This window comes from Carettochelys insculpta, chromosome 31 (genome assembly GCF_033958435.1).
Source record: "Carettochelys insculpta isolate YL-2023 chromosome 31, ASM3395843v1, whole genome shotgun sequence".
In the NCBI taxonomy this organism is placed as follows: Eukaryota; Metazoa; Chordata; order Testudines; family Carettochelyidae; genus Carettochelys; species Carettochelys insculpta.
Window position 1 is genome coordinate 10,293,263 of NC_134167.1, and position 26,113 is coordinate 10,319,375.

Consider the following 26,113-nt stretch of genomic DNA (forward strand, 5'->3'; position numbering starts at 1 on the left):
TGTAGTCCCCACAAGTGGCAGTAGCTCTGTCAGCAGGAGAATCTTTCCACACAGGCACTTAGGTCGATGTAACTTACGTCAGTCAGGGAGGTGTATTCATATTCTGAGCGATGTAAGTTATACCTAATACGTGCCAGTGTGTACACAGTCTTGGGGCAGGTCTACGCTACCGGGGAAGGATACATTCAGGTACGCAATTCCAGCTACATTAGTTACAGAGCTGGAGTCAACATACCTTAATTTGGGTTTCCACACCATCTCCACTAGGAGAGGTCAATGGGACCCTCCGCTCCCGTTGACTTCCCTTACTCCTAACAGGGGGCAGGAGTACCGTAGTCGGTACTGTACTGTAAATTCAATTTAGCGCATCCCCAGTAAATCAAACTTCAGAAGATCCCCTGCAGCTGGGTCCATCTTCCCTGTAGTATAGATGTGCTCTGAGTGGTTTGAGCTCAGTCATTCCCAGGCGCACAGCTTGAGTTTGGTTTTACAAAGCTGGTTTGTTTTCATTAAATATGGAATAGGAATAATCACCACAATGCTGCAATTTGACTTCCTACACCAAGAAATGAATGAACGGAGGCAATGCTGTCTAGTGGATAAAGCACAGGACTGGACATGAAAAGACGCGGGATCTCTTAGGCCAGGTCTACACTACACCTTAAAGCTGATTGTAGATATTTAATTCCAGCTACGGCAATTGCATAGCTAGAAATGATTTATCTACATTAGACTTATCTGACCATCCTCACTCCTCACGATATTGGGTACAGATGTCAACGGTTGACCCATGATAATTCGATTTCATGTGACCCTATTAGGTGTGTGAAATCGAAGCCAGGAAGATCGACCCTGCCCAGGTCAGTCTGCTGAGTAATGGAGACATACTCTTTGTGACTTTACCACTCATTCCCTGTATAATTTCAGGCATGTCATGTTAGTGCCCCATGCCTCAGTTTCCCCATCTATAACACTGAGAGAATGCTAATTATTCAGCTCTGCAAAGCACTTGGAGACACTTCAGTGAAAGTTACTATATAAATATAATTATTGTTATTTTGAGTAGTAGTTTCTATACCTGCCATTTCCCAAAGTGTTGTGCAGAGTTCAATAATGCAGCCTTAGGATTAAGAAATAATAAATGTAGGGCTATGCTAAATTAATGGGAAAAGGCAGAGAAAGGAAAGAAAAGAGAACAGTAGGAGTCCTGTTGCAGCAGCTTCTTCTCCCAGCTCTGCTACTGACTTGCTGTTTCATCTTGAGGAATCACAACATTACTTATGCCTCTGTTTTCCTTCTCCCTTCTCTATTTTCTATTTTGAGTGATAGCTTATCTGTCATGTGTTTATATAGTGTCTGGCACAGTGGGGCCCTGATCGCAGTTTGGAGACTGCACATGCCAATCTACTATAAATGTCTAGTAGTAATTAGCAATGTTCATACATGGGTCTGACAGCTGGGTTTGGTGCAGATATTTTGGGTATTTATTTTAAGGTTGTCCAAACTGGCTGAATTTTTGGGGTCAACAACATTATTATTGATCATTTAAAGCACATATTCAGTGCATCTGATGCATATATCAGATGCAGATGCATCTGATGAAGCAGGTCTTTGCCCACGAAAGCTTATGCTCCAAAATATCTGTTAGTTTATAAGGTGCCACAAGATTTTTTGTTATATTCAGTGCTGTAACTGTACCCATAGTGTTAGAAAAAGTAAGGTCTGGTTCTGAGAAGTGTAGGCTCATGGGAGCTCTAAGCTCTTGGTACCTTTTAGGAATAAATTCTTGGGGTGGAATTCCTGTACCCAGAATTGGGACAGAATCTTGCAAGAACACATTAATGACATTTCTTGTGCTTGTTCTTCTGCTTGTGACTGAATATGCCAGGAGTAAAAGAATTTCTTTTCACAGTCATTTGGCACCTCTGTTCTCAGAAGAAAATCAGAACGTGAAAAAAATTTTATTTGAAACTTTCAGAGGAACAGTTGGAGCTTGGGGTTTAAAAGCGGCCAAAGGAGACGTAGTATGAGAGGTTGCGGAAGGTTTTACTTTGTCCCTGAACTGGGTGACCCTCTCTTGGAGAAGATAGGCCAAATTTCTTGCTGGCCTAGCTCTACTGAAGTCAGTTGAATTTCAGACTAATATGTTTTCAACTGAGACTTGAAACAAGCTGGATAACTGAGGTGAACAGTGGATGGGGCAGGAGGGGAAATACACAAGGAAGCTCTTCCCCATCGCAAATGCTGCCTAGAGAAAGGCCCATGCTCTGACAGTAGGGAAATTCTGTAATGGGACAATGTGTGTAGACACATACGTAGAGAGAGGCAGGGTCTGAAGCAAGTTATACAAGAAGTTTTAAATATGAGAGGGGTGATTTTGAACTGAGCCTAGAACAGAAAGCGGATAGAACAATTTGAATGTAGTGGTGACGTAATGGTACTTCTTTAAGGATAAGAAATACAGTCTAGCTGATCAAGAGAGGTTATATCAAAGATGAGGGGGGGAACACAGATTATGCACACATTAAACTTTAAGCTTGACATTTTCCAGAGATAGCTTTGTGTGTGTGTAAAGCTTTCAGCTTGGATCAAAGCCACCCCATAACATAAACTCTCTTCATCCAGTACAGGCTGGACCTCTCTAGTCTGGCATTCTCTTGTCTGGCAACACATGTAATCTGTCGTGATTTTAGTTAGTTGGATTTGGCCAAGTTCCCTGTTTTCCCATGAAGTGTGTTTACAGCCACCAGCCCTGCCCCTCAGTGTTCTGGGCTGTTATTTAGCTGTTATTTACCCCTAAATGTCTTCTCAGAGCCCAATAAGCAGCAGGAGTGTTGATAAAGTGCTAGACAGTATTGACCTCCCATGGTCCAGCAAATTCACTTGTTTGGCCCTGGTCAGGTTCCAAAGTTGCTGGACTAGAGAGGTACCATCATCTTTTATCTTGATATTAAACTACCCAGCTATCTCCTTCTGCAGAATGAAACTTGAAATGTAGTTATTTCCAATACAGAACAAATCTCCTGATTTGCTTGAAAGATTTTGCCATATGAGTGTGTACTCATCCTCATCCTCTCTCAGTGACAACTCCAGGGGCGGTGGAATCTATATGGGCAAATAGTAACCAAGAACAACTAAATGATCACTCACTGCTTACCAAAGGAATCAGTAAAGTTAAAGGTGAGATAGTAGCATACCTTCCTTCAGTTTTTTTTTTTTCTGGGAAGGAACCAACATGGCTCATCTTCCTGTTCCACTGGTACATTAAGAAATTCAGAGCTATTAGGGGCATGGTGTGAAATCACAGTAGAGATGCTGGCATATACAACAAACACAGGAGGCAGACAAGCAGTAGCCTTTAGTAATCATTCAACTGTAAACCAAAAACGCTACTGTGGATTTTAGCCCAGTGATAATTTAGTGTGCATTCAGGGCAGTGAGGGGGGAAGATTTCTATTACCAGGAATAAAAGTGTTTAAGTCTCAGGCTCATTTCTAAACACTTGAGTTTGTCTTGGCATATTTTTTAATTAAATAGGAATGACCCAGGCAGCATATCAAACCAAATTCATCTCTGGAGTAAGGCCATTGAAATCCATGGACTCATTCCAGGGATTCATCTGGCCCAGTGTCTCCTTTGGCATCCACCCATAGAAAAGCCAAACTGTTTCCAAATGTATCCTTGTTTGTAGGTCTCCAAAGGATTCTGGGATGAAGTCGGCAGTTCATCACTCTTTACAGTAGATGCAAATGTCACTCAGTGCATTAAAACAGTAAATAGGTCATGGATTTACAGTATAGGCAAAAATCTCCTTGCCATCGGTGGGAGTGATGGGTCTGGGAAGGGCTAGGGAGAGGCACTTACATAGAAAACAGTTTTGGATGCATACACAAGCAGGCCCAGGGTGCTCTGTGGAATTAACATATCTACCTACGTGCACATTGAGAGAAGGATGGAAGAGGAGATGCCAGCTACAACAGAATGACCCCTGCAAAGGAGAGCACATTTGAAAAACCCCAGGGATGAAATTCTGACTGAATGGAAATCAGTGGCAGTTTTATCATTTAATCCAGTGTGAGTAGGATTCCACCTGGCATTGGAAGTGGATAAATGAAACTGCAGAAGAGCAGCTAAGTGCATTGCATATACAGTTGGTTGTGCACACAAGAAAGAGATTCACTTTGTGAAGAAAGGCCAGCTCAAGACACCTTAAGTAGATACTAGCCAATCTTAACCAGATTATAAGAGCACCTGCAAAAGAGGGGCTGCCTCAACTTACATAAACCAATTTAGAAACTGATCTGAGTAAAGCAGCACAATTTCATTGTGTCAGCTGGGTGCACTTAAGTGCAACAGACTCTCAGAGCCTGTCTGTATCAGAAATGTTTGTGCAAATTTTGCACATCCCCAATGGCAACACACTGCACCAAGTGAGCACTATGCCTCTAATTTAAGGATGGAGTTATTCACACAGTGCAGTTGCACCTTCTAAAACTGTCACTCTCTGGTCCAGCAACATCCCTCGTCCAGCAGGACCAGGGATGTTCCTGGACCAGAGGGTCAGGGCAGGAGGGCAAGCTGAGCCAGCCTCCTGGCAGCCCTGTGAGGGGTAGCAGGGAGAGGCAAGTGGGGCTGGAGCTGCAGGCAGCATCTCCTGGCAGCCCCATGGAGTAACCAGGGCCAGAGTGCCAGCTGTCCGGGAGCCAGGGCCAGAGAGCCTGCATCCCTTCAGCAGCTGGGCAGGGCCAGAGCTGGGGAGCCAGTTGCTGGAGCAAGCCATAGGTGGAGGGTCAGGGAGATGCAGCCAGAGGGCCAGCAGGGGAAGCCGGGGACCAGGGGGGCATTAAACTCCCCATCTGAAAAATCCCTCCTGTCACTACTTAGTGCTACACAACTCTTTTAGCACATTTGCTCAAAGATACCTAGTGCATGTTTATCTAAGGAGCTGGGAACTGCAACCCTAACTCCTAGTGTGGACGTAGCCTGAATCAGCCCCCATTCTTGGTGTGTACCTCCTCCTTATTTCTGTCCCGTGGCTTCTTTAAATACAGCAGCATGTACTGTATTCCAATGAGATGCTGGGCCACGCCTCTAACATCCAACACCAGTCTTGGCTTTACTGCAGCTTTCTGGAAGGCTGTGTGGAAGAATCCAGCAATTTGCTTGGTTCTCACTCTGGACTGCAGACAGGCAAAGTTGGAGAGAGAGGAAAAAACAGCAAATATGCTTAGAAACATGCAGTAAGCTTTATTAAGCTTGAGGATGAGGAGGAAACACAGAGTGAGGTTCTACAGTAACTCTGAACAGCCATAAAATTATATTTTACACCTACTCTCTCCAACATGTCTGTCATTAATAACAAAGATCTACTCAGACTTGCATCTATTCCCGCACAGACCTGTAAAATGAGTCTCAATTCCTCTCCTGTTAAGAAGAATTAACACCCCCGCCACTCACACACAAACATGAGTGAAACACCTGACAGGGATATTAATGTGGAGGTAGACATTCTCCCCTGCTCTCCAATCCTCAGTCACAGCAAGATTCTAATACACTGGGCCAAAGGCCAAATTCAGGTGTAAATTGGTATAGTTTCTCTGAAGTCAGTGGAGCTGCACTGATTTTATGCCAGCTGAGGGTATGATTTTGTTACTCACTCTGGTAAGTCTACACAGCCTGAGCTCTAGTGTCCACACTGCCATTTTTAGCCCAGCATCCTGAGCTCCACACACCTTCATCAGTCCCAGGCTCTGGGACTGGCTACTGTGTAGACATACCCTAGGACATACATGTCATTCAGTGCTGGTCAGCAAGAGTGAGGCTCTCAGAGTCTGGCCCTCAGGCTTTATCCTCTCTGAAGTTAGTAGGAGTTTTGACTTAGAGAAATGCAGGCTCTGTTCCTAATTTTCCATCCCTATAGAATCACAGAACACTAGAACTAGAAGAAACCTTGAGAAGTCATTGAGTCCAATCACCTGCACTCAGGGTAGGACCAAGCACCATCTAGATCATGCCTGACATATGTTTATCTAACCTGCTCTTAAATATCTCCAGTGATAGAGATTCCACAACCTCCCTAGCCAATTTATTCCAGTGCTTAACCACCCTGACAGTTAGGAAGCTTTTCCTAATGATCAACCTAAGCTCCTTTACTGTAGTTTAAGCCCATTGCTTCATGTCCTACTTTAAGAGGTTAAGGAGAATAATTTTTCTTCCTCCTATATTTCTTCCACCCTTCCTAAAGGACTCAGTGATCCCAGTTCCTTTCTTTGACATGCTTCCAGCATCCGTGGCTTTTCTTCTCACTCAGGAACAATAAAGTGACAAGCATCTGTAATTCTCCATGGGGAAACCGGCCTTGTCTTGACTAGAAATGCTCAAGGTTACATCAAACAGGTCACTAAGTCTTGGCAAACTCCTTTTTTTTTTTTCATAGTCAGGGTAATGCCTTGTAGCTAGATGAGTTGTACCCTCCCTAGGCCCAACACTCAGAAGCTTCGGCTACAACCCACCCAGCTAATATCAAGCCACGGGTGTAACCTTGCATCTCTACTTGGAAAAAAGGTGGTGTTTAGGTCAAGCTTGCTTATTCCAAGCTAAACTTCACTTCTTTTCTCAGTCGAGGCAAGAACAATGAGATTACAGATATTCTTTCCACCACAGAGAAGGCTGCAGGGGTGCGTACTGGACACATAAGCTAGAATAAGAAATAAAATAGCCACTCTGTGGCCTGTATAAGAGTCAAACGTGCAGCTAATCAACAATATAATGGTCAGGGACAATGCACTCCTAGGAGTATGTCACATTCTGTTCTTGATTAAACCAGAATCTGGAGTAATTCCACTGGAGTTAATGGAATTACTCCAGATTCATGCCCAAATAAATGAGAACGGAATCTTTCCCAGTGTCAGCATGGGGAGTGAGAGAAGAAGATGTTCCTTCATCTTGTTTCCTTGTTGCATTCTTGTTCAGAGCTGTAAAATAATAGGCACTGAATAAATATAGAGGGAGGTTAAACCAATTTATTTTATATAGCCTACCTTTTCTCCCAGAGTCCCTCAAAATTTTATTGACATTAACTCTCCTCGTAGCTCCATAAGTCAGGCCAGCGTTATCCAGACACAAATAATCAAACATGGCTATTCATTTTCGATGTCCAGTTCTGGCACACCTGTCCTCTGAAAACCAGGCCTATCTGATTTGCTATCACTTGGGTACCCAAAAATGGAATTTCTTGAAATCACCGAAAGTTTGGGTCCAGGAGCCAGATTCACCATTCCCTCAACCCCTCTGTAACTGACTGAATATTGGAGGCACTCTTAGTTTTTTTGCCTCAGGTAAACTGAACCATTCTCCCAACTTATCTTTTCCCTGGTCGTAGAATCCTAAAAATGTAGAGCTGTAAGGGACCTTGAGAGGTTATCAAGTTCAGCTCCTTGTGCTAACATAGGACAAAGTAAGCCTAGAGCAGTCGTTCCCAACCTGAGGTCACAGATCCCTGGGGGTACAGGAGAGTATTGCAGGGGGTCTGTGCAAAAAAAAAAGATACATAAAATGATCATATAAATAAGTTTTAACTAAACTGCAAAGTTAGAATGAATTATTATTTTTAAATGAAATATCTTTCAATGACGTTATTTATGGCTGTCTGAAAATCTATGTTGGGGTTTCTTTTGTCATTTAATGAAACATACATAGCAGCTAGAATTGGCTTTGATGGGAGTCCACAGATGGCTTGTGGGGGATGATCGGGAATGCGCACTAGTGAAAAGGTTGGGAAACACTGACCTAGACTATCCCTAGCAGGTGTTTTCCAGTCTGTTCTTGAAACCTGCAATGACAGAGATTCCACAGCCTTCCTGGGTAACCTGTTCCAGAGCTAGAAAGTTCTTTTCCTAATATCTAACCTAAATCTCCCTTGCTGCAGATTAAAGCCATTCATTCTTGCCCCACCTTCAGTGAATATGGAGAACAATTGATCACAGTCCTTTTCATAAGACTTCTTAACATAATTAAATATTACTACTAGGCAACCCCCAACCCCAGTCTTCTTTTCTTAAGAAAAAACAGGCCCTGTTTTTTAAGCCTTTCCCCATAGGCCAGTTTTTCTAAACCTTTAATCATTTTTTCTTGCTCTCCTCGGGACTCTCTCCAGCATGGCCATATTCTTCCTAAAGCATGGAGCTCGGAACACAGGGACAGCCATACTGGGTCAGACCAAAGGTCCATCTAGCCCAGTGTCCTGTCTTTTGACAGTGGCCAGTGTGAGATCTCCCAGAGAAATAAACTCAACATGTAATCATCAAGTGATCCATCCTCTCTCATCCATTCTCAGCTTCTGGCAAACAGAGGCATGGGACACCATTCATACCCATCCTGCCTAATATCCATTGGTGGACCTTACCTTCATGAATTTATCTAGCTCTTTTTTGAACCTGTTAAAGTCTTGGCCTTCACAACATCCTGTGGCAAGGAGCTCTACAAGTTAACAGTGTCCAATGCCAGATGCCCCAGAGGGAACAAATAGAACAGTGATCCATTCCGTCACCCATTCCCAGCTTCTGACACAGCACTCCAGTTCTGAGTACGACAGGGCAGTTACCTCCTCCGCCTTACATCTGACACTTCTGTTACTGCACCTCAGGACGATCTCCACCTTTTTTAGCAACTGCATCATCTGTCATATCTGTAAGAGGAGATTGATTCTCACCATTTAAGAAGTAGTATTGCATTAGAACTGGGTTCTTTCTCAGGGAGTTGGATCACAGCAAGGCTTGCTGGGTCTGACAACTAGAAATGGCATTTTTTGTTGAGGTTGATGCAAATAGATTTCATTTAAATATTCATTGTGAAGAAAATAGGTTAGACATTTAGGGGCAACACCCATTAAACCTGGCCCAATTTATCTGCCTAATTGGTCGTGAAAACCGGCCTTGGAAAGGAGAATATTCTTTGCAGATTCTGGAATGTCATTTTCTTTCCTTGTGGAATCGCCTGTCCACTCCATTCATCTGAAAACTGCATCACAAGATGAGGTGGGGTTAATTAATCATTGGTTGTGGTTCTTAATCAATGGGGCCTCGCCTCATACAAACACAAAGACAAGTCTGGCATGAACTTCAGTTAATATTAGGCAGAGTTAGTCACATGCCTGTTTTTGTACTTCAACATGAAAATAAAAGCCGGGCCTATAGTCTCAGATCTGAAAAGAGCCACTGCTTCCCACCCCAAATTGTAGGTTAAGGTTCAGATTAAGATGCCTGGATCTGCTCCCACCTTCATGAAATTGGTTAGATTTAAATGTGGACTAACTGGCTTCCTTGCTGGGACTGACTTTCAGTAAGATCCAATTGTTTTCCTCCTCCCTTGAGAGTTTGGAGAGGAATCTAGGTCAGGTAATGGCATGGCGCAGCTTTCTAAATCTCAGGCTTCTGATTTGATTGGAACCTTAGAAGCATAGACAAGATTTCCAAAGTTCCTAACAATTCTTAGTATCCCAGGTTTGGGATCCCTAATTTTAAACATCTCAAAGGGGCCTGTTTTTTTCCGAAGGAACTCAGCACGTGCTCTATCACCCTGAATGTGTCTTTGGTTAGACACCCAAGAACTGAAGGAACATCTATGCTAAGAACACCCAGCAGAGAAATTAGAACTGAAAGACACCTGCTAGGTCCTGACTCCCAGTTCTTCTCCTGTGATCCCGTCCCTACAGCTCACTCTCTAGTGCTTTGTCCCATCTAGCTTTAAATGCCTTAAACCACTGGGCTTCAACCAGTTTGAAAACAATAACAAAAACTTGTGCATGGTGCTGGCAGTGAACATCAGGGCAAGTCGGCAATTAGAGTTCTGCATCCCTTGGTTTACAAGCATGTTGCGATCTTGCAGCGAAAGGGGTCATAAAAGCAAAGAATCAGTTGATTGTCCCAGATTTTCACTGCTAAATGTGCCAAAAGTGCTGACAGCAAATTTCAGTGATTCTGCCCATGCCAAGAAAAGCCAATGACCACACTTTGTACCCAGCCTTGCTATCTTTAAAACAAAGTGGCCATGAGGAAGCATTTTCATATGATACTGATGAAGCAGAAGCCTTTAGGTGTCCACGGGTGAGCTAGCTCATGTGGTCAATGATCGAAGGCAATTTCTCCCCTTTGGACACAGGGACCATAGCAGCAAGTGACACCAAAAAAGCCAAAATAGCTGAGAGTTATAAAAACAATTACAGCACACATGAACAAACACTTTGGCTTTGCCAAGCTAAACAAGGTTGAGCGTTTGGCTTGGCCAGGCATCCTCCCAGCTGACTGTGCTCTGCAGACCCATGTGGCACGCACTGATGGAGAGCGAGCCAGCCAGCTACACTTGACAGCCCTGTACAAGCACAGCAGGCTTGAGCCTCTTGTCCCAGCTCAGGATTCACACCCATCAACTTCTACTAGAGCCTGTTTCTTCTCTGTATTTGGATGTCATTTTATGCCTCTGCAAAGTGAGCAGGTGTGAAATACCAAACCTCTGATCTAGTACCATTTTACACCCATTGTGTGTGTGTGTGTGTGTGTGTGTGTGTGTGTGTGTGTCTGTGCGCACAATGAGATTGTGTGTGTGTGAGAGAGTGAGAGAGAGAGAGTGAGCAAGGGAGAGATTTCATATAGCTCAAACCCTCTCCTGGGATTTCCAGCCCAGTCTGAATTCCCAACACCGTCCCGCCCCATCACTTTGGCTATGCAACTAAATGTTTGGATAATGAACTGGACCAAACTTCCCTTGGCCTGTTTGTCCTCATACTTATGCCAGCACAAAACAAGAGAAACTCCACTAACCCCAATGGGCTCACATAGTATAAATAATGCGTGAGACAAGCTTAAGGCCTCTTTTGGTGGTCATGAAAAACTGCAAATTTTGGATCCTGATCCGAACTTGCACAGGTTGGATCTGGGGGTTTTGGCTCTGCTTTGGAGTTTCATGCACCACTGACACTAGAAACCCAAATATTTCTGAAAGCAGGGCTGGAAAAGCCACTGGTGTGGATTTTGGAACTCTTGTATGCATGATCAGCATTTGCCATGTTAAGAGCCATGTTCCGGAGGTCTTGTTGTCTCCATGTTCTTAAAACAAAGAACACTGCTTTGAAGAAACCATCATGCTTAAACACACAATTTCATCTCCAGAAAGCAACACTCTGTTTGATGTGGGCCCCTTCTCAGCCACGTGAAGCTGAACACCAAGGCTCTGTGTTATTTTAACCCCCTTAGCAAAATGCTCTGGTGCCCTTTAAGATACTCAAAACCATTATGTCTGAGGCATTAGAAAGTGCTGAATGGCCTGTGGTCCTGCACATTCCAGAGAATAAATACACTCAGGTTAAACAAACAAAGTCCTCTGAGATCTTGTGCCTTGGATTCCTCAATGACTGGAAATAGACATGTTTTTTCTTTCTCTCTGTCCTCCCGGAACCGTTTAACAAAACTGGCAACTCCTACAGCCTAAGGAAAGTAAGAAATGACCTCAAGGTATGTGTGTTACTGAAGAGACATGATCGCACCGTTTTAGAGAGAGAAGTGGACGAGCTGACTTTTATATTCAAGTTCGGCACATTAACACATGGTTTAAATCGTGATGGGAACTTTCTGAGTCACTATAGGGGCTCGTCTGCATATTTGGCTCAATCTAATTCTTGATCTTCCCCTCCACTCTCTGATTTGCTCACCTTGATTTATCTTTTTCTGATTTGTCCTCCTTACTTACTGTTTTTGGTTCTCTGTGTCTTAAATATTGAGTCTGTTCTGGTCTGGCTATGTTCTGAAGAGGTGGGTCTGTCCCACGAAAGCTCACCTAATAAACTATTTTGCTAGTCTTTAAAGTGCTACTTGACTGCTTCTTGTTTTGATAGTGTATAGACTAGCACGGCTTACTCTCTGTTACTACAGCCTAAGGGTGTTTTATGAGCTATGAAGATGTAATAAAGGGAAGGACACATTCTCTGTGAGTTACATGTCTCAGGCTACATCTACGCTGGGCAAAGTAAGATGACCACAGATACACAATTCCAGCTACCACAATTGCATAGATAAAATTGATGTGTCTGCACTTGGATAATATGGCTGTCTATACTGCAGAAGGTTGACGGGAGAGTTTCTCCCATCTATTTCCCTTACTCCTCATGTCTCACAAATAGTACAGGGGTCGACTGCAACCCCAGAGAGGTCAATTTCATGCATGCATACTAGACGCATAAAATTGAACTCCACAAGATCGACCCTTAGTGGTGTAGAGTAGTGTAGACATAGCCTAATTCAACTTACAAATTCTTATCTGCATAGGTTCTTATACCATTCTCATCACCACAGTATCTGACCACTTTCCAAATGTGCATGAAGTGATACGATTACAATCCGTTACGATTGTTCATTCTTTCACTGGGGAGAACTGTTTGTGAAGTGGAGTTCCTGATCATGATTAGGATATCCAAACCCTACAGGAATACACATAGCAATAACCCATGATCCCCCTTTGCACTTTTACTGACAAGTTCATCCCTCTTCTTACATGGTTCCCATCATTTCAGTATCTTATAGTCATTTGTGCACTGATCCTCAGCACCCTTACGAACTAGGGAATCATTACTACTCTGATTTTGCAGATTGGGATACTGAGACGCAGAGCAGCAATTGAGCCTGATTCATTTAGGACAACTTTAAAGCAGCTTTGCATGTTCGCATGTTAAGTTCTTATGTCTTTTGTTCGCAGAGCCCTAAGACAGTTTTGTAAAGGTAGTTAGGCCCCTAATTGGCACAGAAATCAATTAGTGTAAATACCTTTACAAATCTCTCCCTAAATGCCTCCCCAAAAGTCACCTGATAGAAGATTCAATAGTGTGACTCACAAAAAGATTACGGAGGGTTTGTCAACACCACTGGGAAGATCGACCTAGATCAGGTTGATCTTCCAGGGTTCAATTTCATGTGCCTGGCAGAGATGTGCAAATTTGAATGATCTGTGGTCAACAGTCCACCCCTGTACTCTTCAGTATTGCAAGGAGTAGGGGAGGTCAACGGGACAGTTTTGCCTGTTGACCTCCCTCTGTACAGATGGCCAGGTAAGTCGATTGCAGATATGTCAGTTCTAGCTACACAATTGTTGGGGGATGGGGTGGGAAATCTCATTCTTTATTCTATTCCTGTAAAGCTTCATTTATTTGCATTCCTTACATGACTTTTCCATAAAGGATATGGGAGGGTGGGAGGAAAGTTCCTGGCCAGAAACAGGAAAGACTTTCTGCATAACTTAACTCCTAATGCTACCAGAATGGGAATGTACGTATGAGGGTCTTCAAGGAGAAGGAGGAAACTTCAGTGAGATAGTTGCGGAAGAGTGAAAGAATGGGAAGCTGTTTCAAAGACATGTTATTGTGTATGGTAGGGGTATGTCCACACAGCAAAGTTATTCCAAAATACCAGCAGCTGTTTCGAAATAGCTATGCAAGTGTCTACATAACGCAACCACTTATTTTGAAATTGGTAAGGCTCAATGCAGGAGGAATAGTGCTTATTTTGAAATAGCTGTTTCAAAATAGGGACTGTGGAGACTGGGTAGAGAGCCCATATCAAAATAAGCTATAGTGCTGCCAATGGCTCTATTTCGAAATAGGCTCTATTGTGCGTAGGTGTTCTGTTTTGAAGTATCTGAATGCTGTTTTGAAATGCATGTTGTGTGTAGTTGTGTTACTTCAGAACAAGCTATTCTGGAATACTGCCTCCATAATAGCCTATTTAGGAAAAATGCTGCTGTGTGGGCATACCCTAGGGGACCAGGGAGATGAGAAGAGATTGGAGTGAAGATGAATCTTCCTTTTTCAGTGACAGGCCAATAGAAAGGCTGATAGTGGTGGGGAACTGTGTTGTAATCTTGCTCCCTGGTCCTCTTATATCCATAACACAATCTAAATGAAAACAAAAACAAGCAGTCCTGTAGCACTTTAAAGATTAACAATTTTGTTATTAGGTAATGAGCTTTTGTGGGAAGGATTACTTCTTCAGATTCTGGAGCAGAAATGAGCTAAATAGGGAGAATATAAAGCAGAGAGAGGGAAGAAAGAAGAAGGAGGGAGAAAGAAAGAAAAAAAAGGTGGGGTCTTACCCATGAAAGCTCATTACCTAATAACAAAATTGTTAATCTTTAAGGCACTACAGGACTGTGTTTTTGTGACGCTACAGACTGACATGACCAACCCTCTGAGACAATCTAAATGGTTCTTCAAGCAACAGCTTTACTGCCGGTTTGGTTCCAACCGATTATTTAATCAGATTATCTTCCAAGATATTTTCCAGATTTTTTTCTTGTTGCTTTCCCTACAAACCCTATGCGTGCTTGTGCTGATAGAAATCTGGCTTGTTTATCAGGATACCAGGGGAAGTTTTATAATCCTGCTCATCCTGATTTTTTTAATCCTGCCCAGCAATCAGTTCTGACTGATCTCATTCCTCTCATTGTTTCTCTTTATGGTCTGGGTCAGTTTGGCAGTAGAATTCAATCAATATGCAGTATAAGCAACACACAGTGCAGTCAGTATGAGAAACAATTAAACTACAAGCAGTGTGAAAGTAACCTACCTTTCTTACAGGTATTGTCTAAGCACAGCCCCCTCTTGCTGCCTAGCCACTTGAGCACTGGGTGGCTGGGAACACACTGGCTAGCCATCCAGGTGCAATACCAACAGCCAGAATTGAACTGGTGACCTCTGTAGCTTAGTGCAGGAGCCTTTACCACTTCAGCTGAAAACCAGCTGCCTCATAGTTAAGGCTGTAAAGGAGAATCGTTCTTTCTTCTCTGTAAGTGGTCTAAGTGCCACTGCATGGGACAGTGACCCACATCCAGTAAGTGTGTGGATGACACAAGCTAGCCGGGGTAGCCAAGGCAGTGGGGACCACACTGGAAGGTTGCTGGATCCCTGGGGCAGTGGGGAATGCACTTCCTGTATGTCTAGGCACTGGGGCTGAAGCCTGTGTTCAGTGTGGCTGTAGACTGAGGGTTCCTACAGCTGCCAAAGCCTGGTCTCCAGCAGGCCTGTCTCTTACTGGTGCATCCTTTCAACTTTTGCTAGCTGCAGCCTGCATGTCAGACAGAATTCCTCTGGAGATCCCTCCTCTGGCACCCTCCCCTGTAATGTGGCCAGTGACTTCACCACCCTTCATTTTGCTGTGTCAGAGTGCATGTTGCCAGGAGGGATGGGTGCCCCCTTTCTTCCTTTTCACGTCACTGCTTCCTTCCAGCCTTTTTGTTTCTAAACATGGAACCAAAGGGCTGACTCAGTTTCAGCGCTTACATACAAGCTCTTCAATGGAGACCTACGCAACAGCAAAGCAAAGGAACGGCAGCTACTCTGCCTGCAGACAGGTCATTACAGTGAACCTGGGCCGCTCCTGCTTCGAATCCATGCAGGAACAAGGGACTAACCATCACCCCCTACGCCCAAATCCTTTCACAACTGTTGCACAAGGGCACATGCTCCTCATTAAAGGCCACAGTGCATGACTCGGGGCTTGCAAGAGCAAATAAAAACAGTGACCTCACTGGAGAAGAAAAACAGGGAATGAGAAGAATTTTCATAAATATTTCTCTCTCCAGGACTCTTGTGCAGCCGCCATGGTTTCCTCTCCCTTCCTATTTAAACAGCTGAGTTGTTTGTGGAGCCTCACTTTTAAAAATGACTAACTCCCGGGTGCAAGTACATCTGGAGCAAGCCTCCATCGGTGTGCTTGCCCCAGGACCCAATCCTGCAACATGTTGAAGTTAGGAAAACTGAGGGCTTTTGCTCCTTTGCAGGAGGCATTCTGAACCTTCTTGCTCTGGCCCTTTGAGTACAGTTTAAATCAAGGGTTTCTTCATTCAGCTCAATGTGTGGCCATAGACAAAATGAATCCCTGGTGTAATCACATTGACCTCATCAGGTTTACCCCCAAGTTGCATTCAGCTCCACAGCCATGCCCCAGAGATGAATTTGGAGTGAGGGAGAGATGCTTGACATGCCTGTATGTAATAGCAGTCCCTTTTGGATGGCTGTCCATTGCACGTGGAGTGGGGAGCTGTAAAACTAGCCAGCGATGTGTTGAGTCTTAGCTGCAAACTTCATGCACGAAACAATAGCTTCCCTCCCACATAAAGCCAAACTGTTTCTGTGGAGAATACAACAGATCAGCCCAAAATCTCAGCCCGGTTGCTTTATTAGTTAGAAATGCAAGAGAGCCTCCAATTTCCTTCTTTTATGAAAAAACTCCCAAGAGATTCATTTCTTAGCCCAACAGCGTGAAGAATAAATATTAAGTGATGGCTGCATGTCTTCACACAGTGCACAGGGCATGGCATGTGGATTCTGTTGTGGCTGCTGATCAGGCCTCTTACCTCTAGGCAAGTAGTTTCTCTGTGCCTCTCCATTCTGCCAAGTTTAAGTAGATTGTGAGCTCTGGCGGGCAGGGACTGTCTGTTACTGTCTATGTGCAGGGCTTAGCACCTGTAAGCTGTGTGCTTGGGTGGCCACGCAGGAGAGATTCATGTGGTTCCCAGCTGATTCACAGAGTGCCCCCAACTAGGACCGTGTGCGTCTATTGGTGGTGCACATCCGCACATGCCTTAGTGCACATAACAAAATTTATTCCACCCATGGATGATAAAAATCAAAGCGAGAACCCTGCTTAGCATCTGGGAGTGCTGATCTCAGCTGAGGCCTTTCGATGATAGGATAATATGTATCTGCACAGCTGCACTGTTGCAGCACTACAGGGTAGGTACTTACTACTGCTGTTTTCCCACCCCGGTGATTAATCCACCTCCCCAAGTCGTAGTGCTGAGGTTGTGTGACAAAGTGGAGATTGTGGGGATTTTATTTCCCCTGATTACATTGCATGTGTTTCCTACTGTCCTGTCGTGACCCTGAGGGCGTGCCTCAGTTTCTCTAGGCACTGCATCAATAGCTAGTTGGTGATAGGAGTTTTGTGTGTGATAAGTATCAAAGATGTAGCTGAGTTAGTCTGTATCTTCAAAAACAGCAAGAAGTCCTGTGGCACCTCATAGACTAACAGATATTTTAGAGCATAAGCTTTCATGGGCAAAGACCCGCTTCGTCAGATGCGTGAGTGGGGCAGGGGGTTCTTTACTGAGACGCAGTCTCTAAATCCTCCTCTGAAACTCCCTCACTCATGCATCTGACGAAGTGGATCTTTGCCCACAAAAGTTTATGCTCCATAATATCTGTTAGTCTATAAGATGTCACAGGACTTCTGGTTGTGTGTGGTAGTTTCTGCACACACACAACGGCCATGCTTTCATAGTAAAGGTTAGTCTGGGGCAGGGGAAGTGCAGCCAGGTGACTTTTGCCCAGGAAACAGGGCAAAGGTGGGAGTAGGGGTCTGGCAGTTGGGATTTGAACTGGGCATTGGGAGAGTGGGGAAGCCTGGGCTTGTCTGGAGGTGTCGGGGGAGAGCCAATGCCCTGTCTCTGACCCCCTCTGGGCCCCTCTTCCCAAAAGGGATTATACTGACAGCTTCTGGTTTCTGTGCTGATAAGTCTGTTCTCCGCTGTGTCCTTGTTGCCTAATAAACCTTCTGTTCTCCCTACCAAATGAGAGTCACGTCTGACTGTGGGTGGGGGTGCAGGGCCTGGTGCCCCCCTCACTCCGTGACTGGTTGACAGAAGCTTTCGTCCATTGAGCTCGTGCTAACCGCATAGGAGCTTAGGTCAGCTTAACTCCATTGCTCAGAGGCAGGGATTTCCCACACCCCAGAGCAACGTCCTGGGAGTGATCTAATTCTCTAGTTTAGACCAGCCCGTTATTATCCAGCTGAGGTTTTCTTTAGGTGCACTAGGTATTGCTCCTGGATCAGAAAGTTGGAATGTCACTTACAAGGCTGGCTGGATCCCCCTTGACATCAGGGTTGGTGGTGATCACAGCAGCAGGTGATATAAATACAATCAGGAGTTCTAATTAGGAAACAACTGCCCGGCAAGGTTTTATAGTGATTCCCCCAGTTATCCTGGCAGCATTAGCACATGTAGGAACCCTGTAATTGCACACACATCACAGCCGTAAATAGAGGAGATAGCAGAGACAAATGCTCTGTTGAAGTGACTTTTGCATTGTGCGGAAGAACCACCTGTGGATTTAAGGATGTTTGTTTCTGTTTGTTCCTTCCAGATTATCAAAGAGCCACCTCCACCCCCAGAAGAGGACAGCGAGGTAAGTGCCGTTGGCATGACCAGCTCTTGCTGGGCCTGGTTTTCTGAGCAAGTAGCATGTAGAACATAACCGGGGGTTAGTATTTTGCCATCACCTTCTCTGCTCTTGCAGCCAATAGGCCAGTGTTTCTCAACCTGTTTTATAAAGCACCTGTTTAAAAAAAATACTGTAAGTACTCCCAGACCTCTATCATGTACCACTATGAGTATGTGTACCACCAGTTGAGAAACATGGTCCTAAGGTAATATGAGGTCTTGAAACATGGGCCATTCAACCGTTCCAGATTACTGTACCCTTTCCATGAGTCAGGTTTGTTTTGCATAGGACCAAGTTACACCCCACTTGAGAACTACTTACTTGCAAAATCATGCACAAATATCCCAGAAGGCTGCTGCTGACTTTCTACCATCTTATTATCAAACAAATTAATTGGAATGGAAATATTGTACTTACATTTCAGCATAAGGCATATGCAGAAGTAGAAACAAGTCATTGTCTGAATGAACTTTTAGATTGTACTGACTTTACTAGTGTTTTGATGTAGCCTGTTGTAAAACTAGGCAAATATCTAGATGAGTTGATGTTCCCCTGGAAAACCTAGGTGTACGCCCAAGGGTACATGTACCCCTGGCTGAGAAACTTTGCAATAGGCAAACAGTGCTGTTTTAGCTACACTTAAGCTTTTAGGTGCACTCAGCTGTCTGATTAATGTCTTCAGTGCATGTTTCTTTCAGGTAAGGATTAGTCACTTCATTGTCACAAGGTGACTAGATAAAGACTCACAGCCAGTCAGAGCTGTGTCTGTACAGGGAATAGGAGAAAAAGAGAGAGACTATTCTCTGTTTTGAATAGAAGAGCAGTGTAGCAAATCAACCCTGTACAGGACAGTGTTAAGCACATGCTTAATTTGTAACACAAAAGGATGACTTAAGCACATGCTTAGCTGCCTTCGCGAAGTGGGACCTCAGTGAGTTTAGGCATAGACCACTGTTTTTTAAATGTTTTGAGGCCACAGAACACCAAAAAATATTTTTTTATGTGGAACACCTATGAAAATTTTATTCCCCACAAACAAAATTGTTGTCAGGCCAAAAAATACAAACAAACAGCAACATACACAGCAAAAAAACAAAAGAAAGTAATTTATCAGGTATCGTAGCAATGAAGAAGTAACATTGTATCTAGTTTTAATAACAGAAAATACAGGCCATCAGTGTATTTTTGCAAACACTCGCGTCACATCTGTGAGTTGTTCATGGAGCACCAGTGTTCCATGGAACTTTATTTAAGAAACACTGGAGCAGACTGTGCCATCTAGAAAGATGTATGAGCGCTAAGTCACACCACTGCACTGGAGTAATGGCTGTACAAAGCCAATTAAGTCCCGAGCCCAAAGGCCAAATTATTAGCTGGTATAAACTGGTGCAATTCCATTGACTTCAGAGGATTTGCACCTTTTACACCAGTGAAGAACTGGGCCCAGAGGTTTAACTCAAGGAGACAGAAAAGCAACATTGAAACTCTCATCTGACAATCTTAAACTCACTTTCCACTTTCTATACAAATCCAGTCATGGGTGATAATTAAATCTCGACCATTATTGCTTTCTTGGGACAGATTCCTCCTTGATATTTGCTGGCTTCTGTGTGCCTTATCCACATGCGCCTGCTTTCAAGTAACAGTGAGAGACTTTTCTCCCTCCCACTGCTCTGTGCTTCAGTTACTAGGCCTTGTCCCAAGCCCTCTGGGAGTCTTGGCAAGGATTTCAGAGGGGTTAGGATCTGCTTCTTACAGCAAGGTGAGTGTGGGAAGATTCAAGGCCATGAACAGATGGGTGCGGTAAAGTCATTCTCTTGCCTTTTGCTGCTGAAGATGCATTCTGGACTCTCGTGCAGCTCACGGTTGAAAATACAGTTGCTAGACTGGACCTTGCACCCACTCCCCATGTTGTCTGGCCTAACAAACACCTTCTGCTCTAAAACAGCACTGAGGAGCACTATCCAGGCTAAATCCTGCTCCATTTCTGCCTGTCACTGGAAAGCCTGTGAGATTCCTCTCCATGGAATGGCTCAGAATATCTCCAGCCCAAGCTAGGAACAGACAATGAAACACTGTCATCCTAATGCAGAAACCCAAGTCCTAATGCTGTCCAAGTCCAGGGAAACTTGGGTTTGGATTGGCCTCCAGATCAGCACACTCATCTCCCATAATGACGTTCTCAATCCGTGCCTTTCTCTGTAGCCCTCTGACATACGTTTCTAATCCACTTGGTCTGTTGTTGTTGTTGGGCCCCAAGTAACTCCAACAACTGTGTCAGTTTCCAGCTTTAGAAAGAAATTGCACATGCCTCCACATCAAGGTATTCAAGAAATGAAAATGATTCAAATGCAGCCAGCAGGAACACTAGCACTCTGCCCAATCACTGGGAAGGGAAATTACATTTGGGTGCAAGGTGGTGGGGGTGTATATAGGCCTCCCAGTAATCCTGCATGTGTTTTGCAGCTAAAACAGCATTTGCTCCAGGTTCTTTGTGGCTGTATTGGCCAGTCTGTCTTGGCAGAAGCTGAACTAAAGAACAAGAGACTAATTAAACTGCTGGGGAGATTCTTTTTCCGTGGGTTATATTCTTCTTTGGCCCTGATCCTGTTGGACTGCCATGCACAGAGCAGGGCTTGCAGGATTGGCGTCCTTTGCAAAGAGAGTTTTTCCTTCTCTTGTTTTCACTGGGTATTTTTCACTCCCTAACTTTGTGTTTGGTGTTAGTATAAAACTGCTGGACCTGGATCATTAGTAGGCAGAATTGAACCTGGGCCCTTAGAGACTAAAGCCATGTTCCCTGGAAGCTGAGCACTTGGGCAGCCACCTATGAGAGAGTCAGGTGCTGTCCAACTGATCAGCAGAGTGCCCACAATGCTCCCAGCTGGCAGGCTGTGTTTCTACGGGTGGTGTGCATCTGCACCTACCTCAGGGCTCACAATAAAATTTTTTCTACACATGAATGGAAAAACATGAGAGGGAACATTGGCCATGAGCCTCTATGGCATGAACTGATAGCCAACTGGCTCTTAGCTAAGGCGGTAGAACTGCCTTCACTTTCCCATCTCAGTGCCTTTGTGTTACATTAGCTTCTGTTAAACCAGCCTAAGACTAAGTACACTGTCAGCCCCTTGGAAAGTGCAGGGGAATTGTACATAAAACTCAGGGCAGCTGTCTCTCTGGAAACCTGGCCCTTTGTTAGCCGCCTATGTGCTCTGTGATTACACAGACAGTTTCAGCAGTCTCTCTCAGAAGGGTATCGCTCAACAGAGGTATTTGGATTCCTGGCTCCTATTGTTACCTTTGAGGATCTGGACATGGAATCTCTTCCCTTGTGACTGTCTTTGTGACCCCCTAGAGTGACAAAGGGGGTGAGGTAATATCCTTTATTGACCTGTTAGTGAGAAAAACAAGGTTTTGGGCTCTTCCTCGTGTCTGAGAAAGGAATGGTCAGTGTTGCAATAAAATGCAGGGTGTAACTGATTGTCTAGCACAGGGGTCAGCAACCCCCGGCACACATGTCATGAGCGGCATGCGAGCCCATTTTCATCATCGCATAAGGTGGGAGCTCAGCCCCGCCCACCTCCCGCAGGCAGCCATGAGCTTGCTCAGAGCCGTGGTGCCTGTGGATTAACAAAAGACCAGCTAATGCTACCAGCTGCCACCTAATGGTAAAGCTCTGCATCTTAATTTATTTATCAATGAAGCTTGCCTAAGTAGGACTATTCATGACTTGAAAAAGTATCACTGGCCCTGGACTGTACATAGAGGTCAAAAGGTCAAATTTCAGCCCTCCGCAGCAGAAAGGTTGCTGATCCCTAGTCTAGCATCAGCCTTTAGCGCATATTGTAAGGGACTCTTCAAGGCATGTTGCACATTGGTAACCCATGCGCAGGCACTGAGTGGCTGAACCATAGGTACAGACCTGTAGGCTGATGAGCTGGCTAGAACACTGCTGCATCACAGTGGCCTTTTTAGTACAGGGTCAGGCTTTTTACATTCCGAGGTTCCAGTTTCTGGGCCTACCACCAATAACCCAGCCAGGGGTAGGGCATTATAGGATGCCTGAATAAATGTCCTCCTGTTGGTTCATCAACCTGTACCTGCAGCTAATTCATTTTCATATGGACAACACAGGAGCCATGCAGCCTGTCTGTCCCTCGACACATGAACAGACAAGCAGCTAGCACCACTGAAGAAAAAACTTGAGGGGAAAATGTGTCCAATGAACTTTCCAGAAGCAAATGATCAGGAGGGAGTTGGGGCGGGTGGGGGCATCAGCCATGAGGCAGCCTCCCGGCAGCAGGGGTCTGACCCTCCATGCTCTGCACTCACCAGCAGCAGCAGGAGAAGCAGACCACGGTGTCCATGGGGCTGCCTTGTTCTGCTGCCTCCCGCTGCAACCAGCAAGAGCAGAGGGTGCCTGACCCCTCCAGCAGGCGCCAGGGCCATCCCTCACTAGTCCCACCACCAGCTGCTGGCCAACTCCTCCTGCCAACAGCATTTGGGAGGTACATAACCCCTCATATTCCCCCAGGTGGCACCCCGGGCACATTCTGTCGCAAATCAGGGCAGCTACTCCTATATTTCCCCTCAGTGGTTCAGCAAGGAGCATCTTCCTTTTGGCTTTCAGCTCCCCAGAGGTGGCCCCTTTGGGTGAAGACAGATGTCTCACTCCCTTCTAAGGATATGTCTACACTACAGAGTTATTCTGGAATAGCTTATTCTGGAGTTGTTATTCCAAAATAAACTATTCTGGCATAATGCGTCTACATGAGAGGGAAGCTCCCAGATAAGCAAAACTTATTCTGAAGTAGTGTGTCTACACACAGTAGAGATTCCAGGGGCTCTAATCCAAAATAGTGTGTCTATTCAGAGGTTTATTTCAAAATAAGCTGTTCTAGGAATAGCCCCTATTTCCTGTCTACACAGCCCCAATTTTGAAATACCTATTGCAGAATAGGTGCTATTCCTCATACAGTTGGTTGTACCAAATTCAAAATAAGATGACTGATATTTCAAAATTCTTTTTTAAAGTTTGCTAACGTGAATTTGGCTTCCTGATATCAAGAACAATGTAATGGCCATTGTGTCATGCAGCAGCTCTCAATGTGCTCTGGCAGAGAAGCCTGCAACGTAACTCAGAAACCTCAAAGAGCTGCTGAGATCAAAAATAAAGACATTCTGAGGTCTGGTGTTTCAAATCCTACAATTACTTTAAATGCAAAGATCCAGCTAATGAAGGCACCGTCTGGGGATGTGCCTAAGACAAAGGTTTATATCCAAAAAACTGTGGTTGCGATGTATTTATTTATTTATTTGTCTTGTGTTGCAAGCTGTGATAAAATGATAGAGATTGAATCTATCTGGCAGCCTAGTAATTACAGCAGAGTTCTGGATATGTCTACGCAGCGAAGTTATTTCAGAAAAATGGTCGCTATTCCAAAATAACTTTGTGAGCATCTATACAGCACACCCACTATTTCAAAATAATGTTGAAATAGCTGACGGCTTATTTCAAATTCTTCAAACCTCATTTTGCAAGGAATAGAGCCTATTCCACAGTAGCTATTTTGGAATATGGGCTGTATACACAGGGAATTGGGCTATTTCAAAATCAGCTATTCTGAAATAGCTTATTTTGAAATAACTCTGCTGTGTAGACATAGCATTTCATATTAGAGCCCCTGGAAGCAGTGCTTCCAGGGGTTCTAATCCAAAATAGGCTCTACTGTGTGTGGGGACACTATTTTGGAATAAGTTTTGTGTATTTTGGGGCTTCCCTGTAGGGTGGACATGTTATTCTGGAATATTTTATTTTGGAATAATAACTCTGGAGTAAGATGTTCTGGAATAACTCTGTAGTGTAGACATACCACAAGACTCCAGTGGCCAGATCTTCAGTGGGTGTAACCTGGAGCAGCACTAGTCACACTATACAAGTGGGAGAGCTGACTCCTGGGGTTTAATGCTAGTTCTGCCACAGTTTACCATGTGATGGTGTGTGGGTCCCATGTGGCCAGAATGGCTATGTCCACACTGCAGCTGGTCATAGACAGACATGCACTAGCTCTGTTTTAGCCAGACTGCTAAAAATAGCAGCATGGACATTCGGTTGTGCCTGAGTCCAAGCCCAGACAACACTTGGGTGGCTGACTCGGGACAGAAATTTGCAGCTCCAGAATTTCTGAACAAGCTGCAAGTGCAGTGGTGCAGCTGGGCTCAGGCAGGCTGTCTGCATGCCATGGCCACAGCTCACTCCCAGAACTGCCTGGCTGCTGGCACATGTCTAAATGCAGCTGGCTGGGTGGAGAGAGAGCTCCCCCAGCATCATCCTCCTAACTCCTATTGGTCCAGCCAATGCAAGATGTGAGGTGGAAGTGCTTGCAGGCACAGGCAGAGCAGTGTTACCCAAGGAAGCAGTTCACTCCCTCCCACCAAAGGGTGTGCAGATACATGCCAACAGCTAGCAGCTTCCGAAAGTGGGGTAGGGCCCTGGTGTACAAGCAGCTTGCCAGAACTCTGCTCTCCCTCTGGCTGGGAACCTGCACTTCACACCTCTCTTGCATACCCCAAAACCCCTACCCCAGGTCAGAACCCCATCCTGCACCCCAATCCCCTGCAGCAGCCCAGAACTTTGTGTGCAATGTGGCTCTCAAAATATTTTGGTTAATGACAAAAATTAAAAAAAAACGCCTGCTGCAGTGTAGCCATAACTAAACTTAGACTCTGTGATGTAATGCAGATTGTCTGGGCCATAAATGTTTAGGTGATAGAGTTTGGGGAACTTCATGGGGTGCCAATATTGTGACTGTCATTCTTACATTGTAAACACCTTTGATCTGACAGCACTTTCTTCCTGAGCTTAGAATTCTAACAGCCTTGATTCTCATTTGCCTTTAAGATCACTTTATGTCACGTTAGCCGTATAAAGCAGCCTTACATATAGTATGTGTACTCCTGCTTTATAAGGCTAAAATGATGTAAAGCAACCTTAGGGCAAATGAGAACCAAGGTTGATAGAACTCTAAGCTCTGAAAGAAAGCTGATAGGCAGTTTCTTGCAACCAACCAGTTACAGTGAAATTTGTTTAAACAAATGTGTTGCAAAGATAGAAAAAAAAATTGTGGATCTGAAAATTGTAGGTACTGGAGGTACTTCTAGGTTTTTTTAAAGGGATACTTCAGAAGAAAAATGTTGACAAATATGGCTTTACGCAACCAGAAAGGTATATCAGTACCTTAAAGTTACAGAGAACCAGCACCCTCTAACTTCAGATATAATTAACATGTATTTTTTAAAGTTCTGAGTCTGAAAACTTCTTCAGATACCTTTAGAAATTAGTGGAAATTCACGTAGTGCTCAGCACTCTCTAGAATCAGACCCAAAAACCAAGGCAGACTTTGTGACAAAGTGTATTTCGTTGGACTTGGTTACCATTACAGAGCCCAATCCTGACAGACACCCTGCCACTGAAAGCAACACGTTGCATGCAGAGAGGATCAGGCCCCATTCTCTCCATTTTTCTAAAAATAAATGGAAGATGGACTCAGCCTATTGAAATCTGGCATTGTTATTGTGCTGCAGATAGCTCTCGCCCCCATAGAAACCTAGTAACCGCTCATCTCCAGCACAAAGCAGTGCTAATCCCTTACGCAGCAGCATTACATTTACAAGAAGAATTTTTCCCCCCATACTTTTGGCAAAAATAAGACAAGAAGAATTCTTGCCTCAGCAGATTTAAAAGCAGAGGCCAATATGGGTTTGCATTGCAAGGAGAATGCAGTATACTGTAACAATGAAGAACTAGCAGCGGTGCTTTCAGAAATCTGCCCAAGATTTTATGTGAAA

The 26,113-nt window shown here is 44.4% G+C and overlaps 1 protein-coding gene across 1 annotated transcript in view; it reads left to right on the plus strand.

Moving 5' to 3' along the window:
• Positions 1-26,113, plus strand: part of ANTXR1 (ANTXR cell adhesion molecule 1) — a 155,800-nt gene that overhangs the window by 83,220 nt on the left and 46,467 nt on the right. Inside the window, exon 14 of the mRNA XM_074981686.1 lies at positions 18,185-18,226. Within this exon, the coding sequence (XP_074837787.1) occupies positions 18,185-18,226 (42 nt within the window). The remainder of the gene's footprint in view (positions 1-18,184; positions 18,227-26,113) is intronic.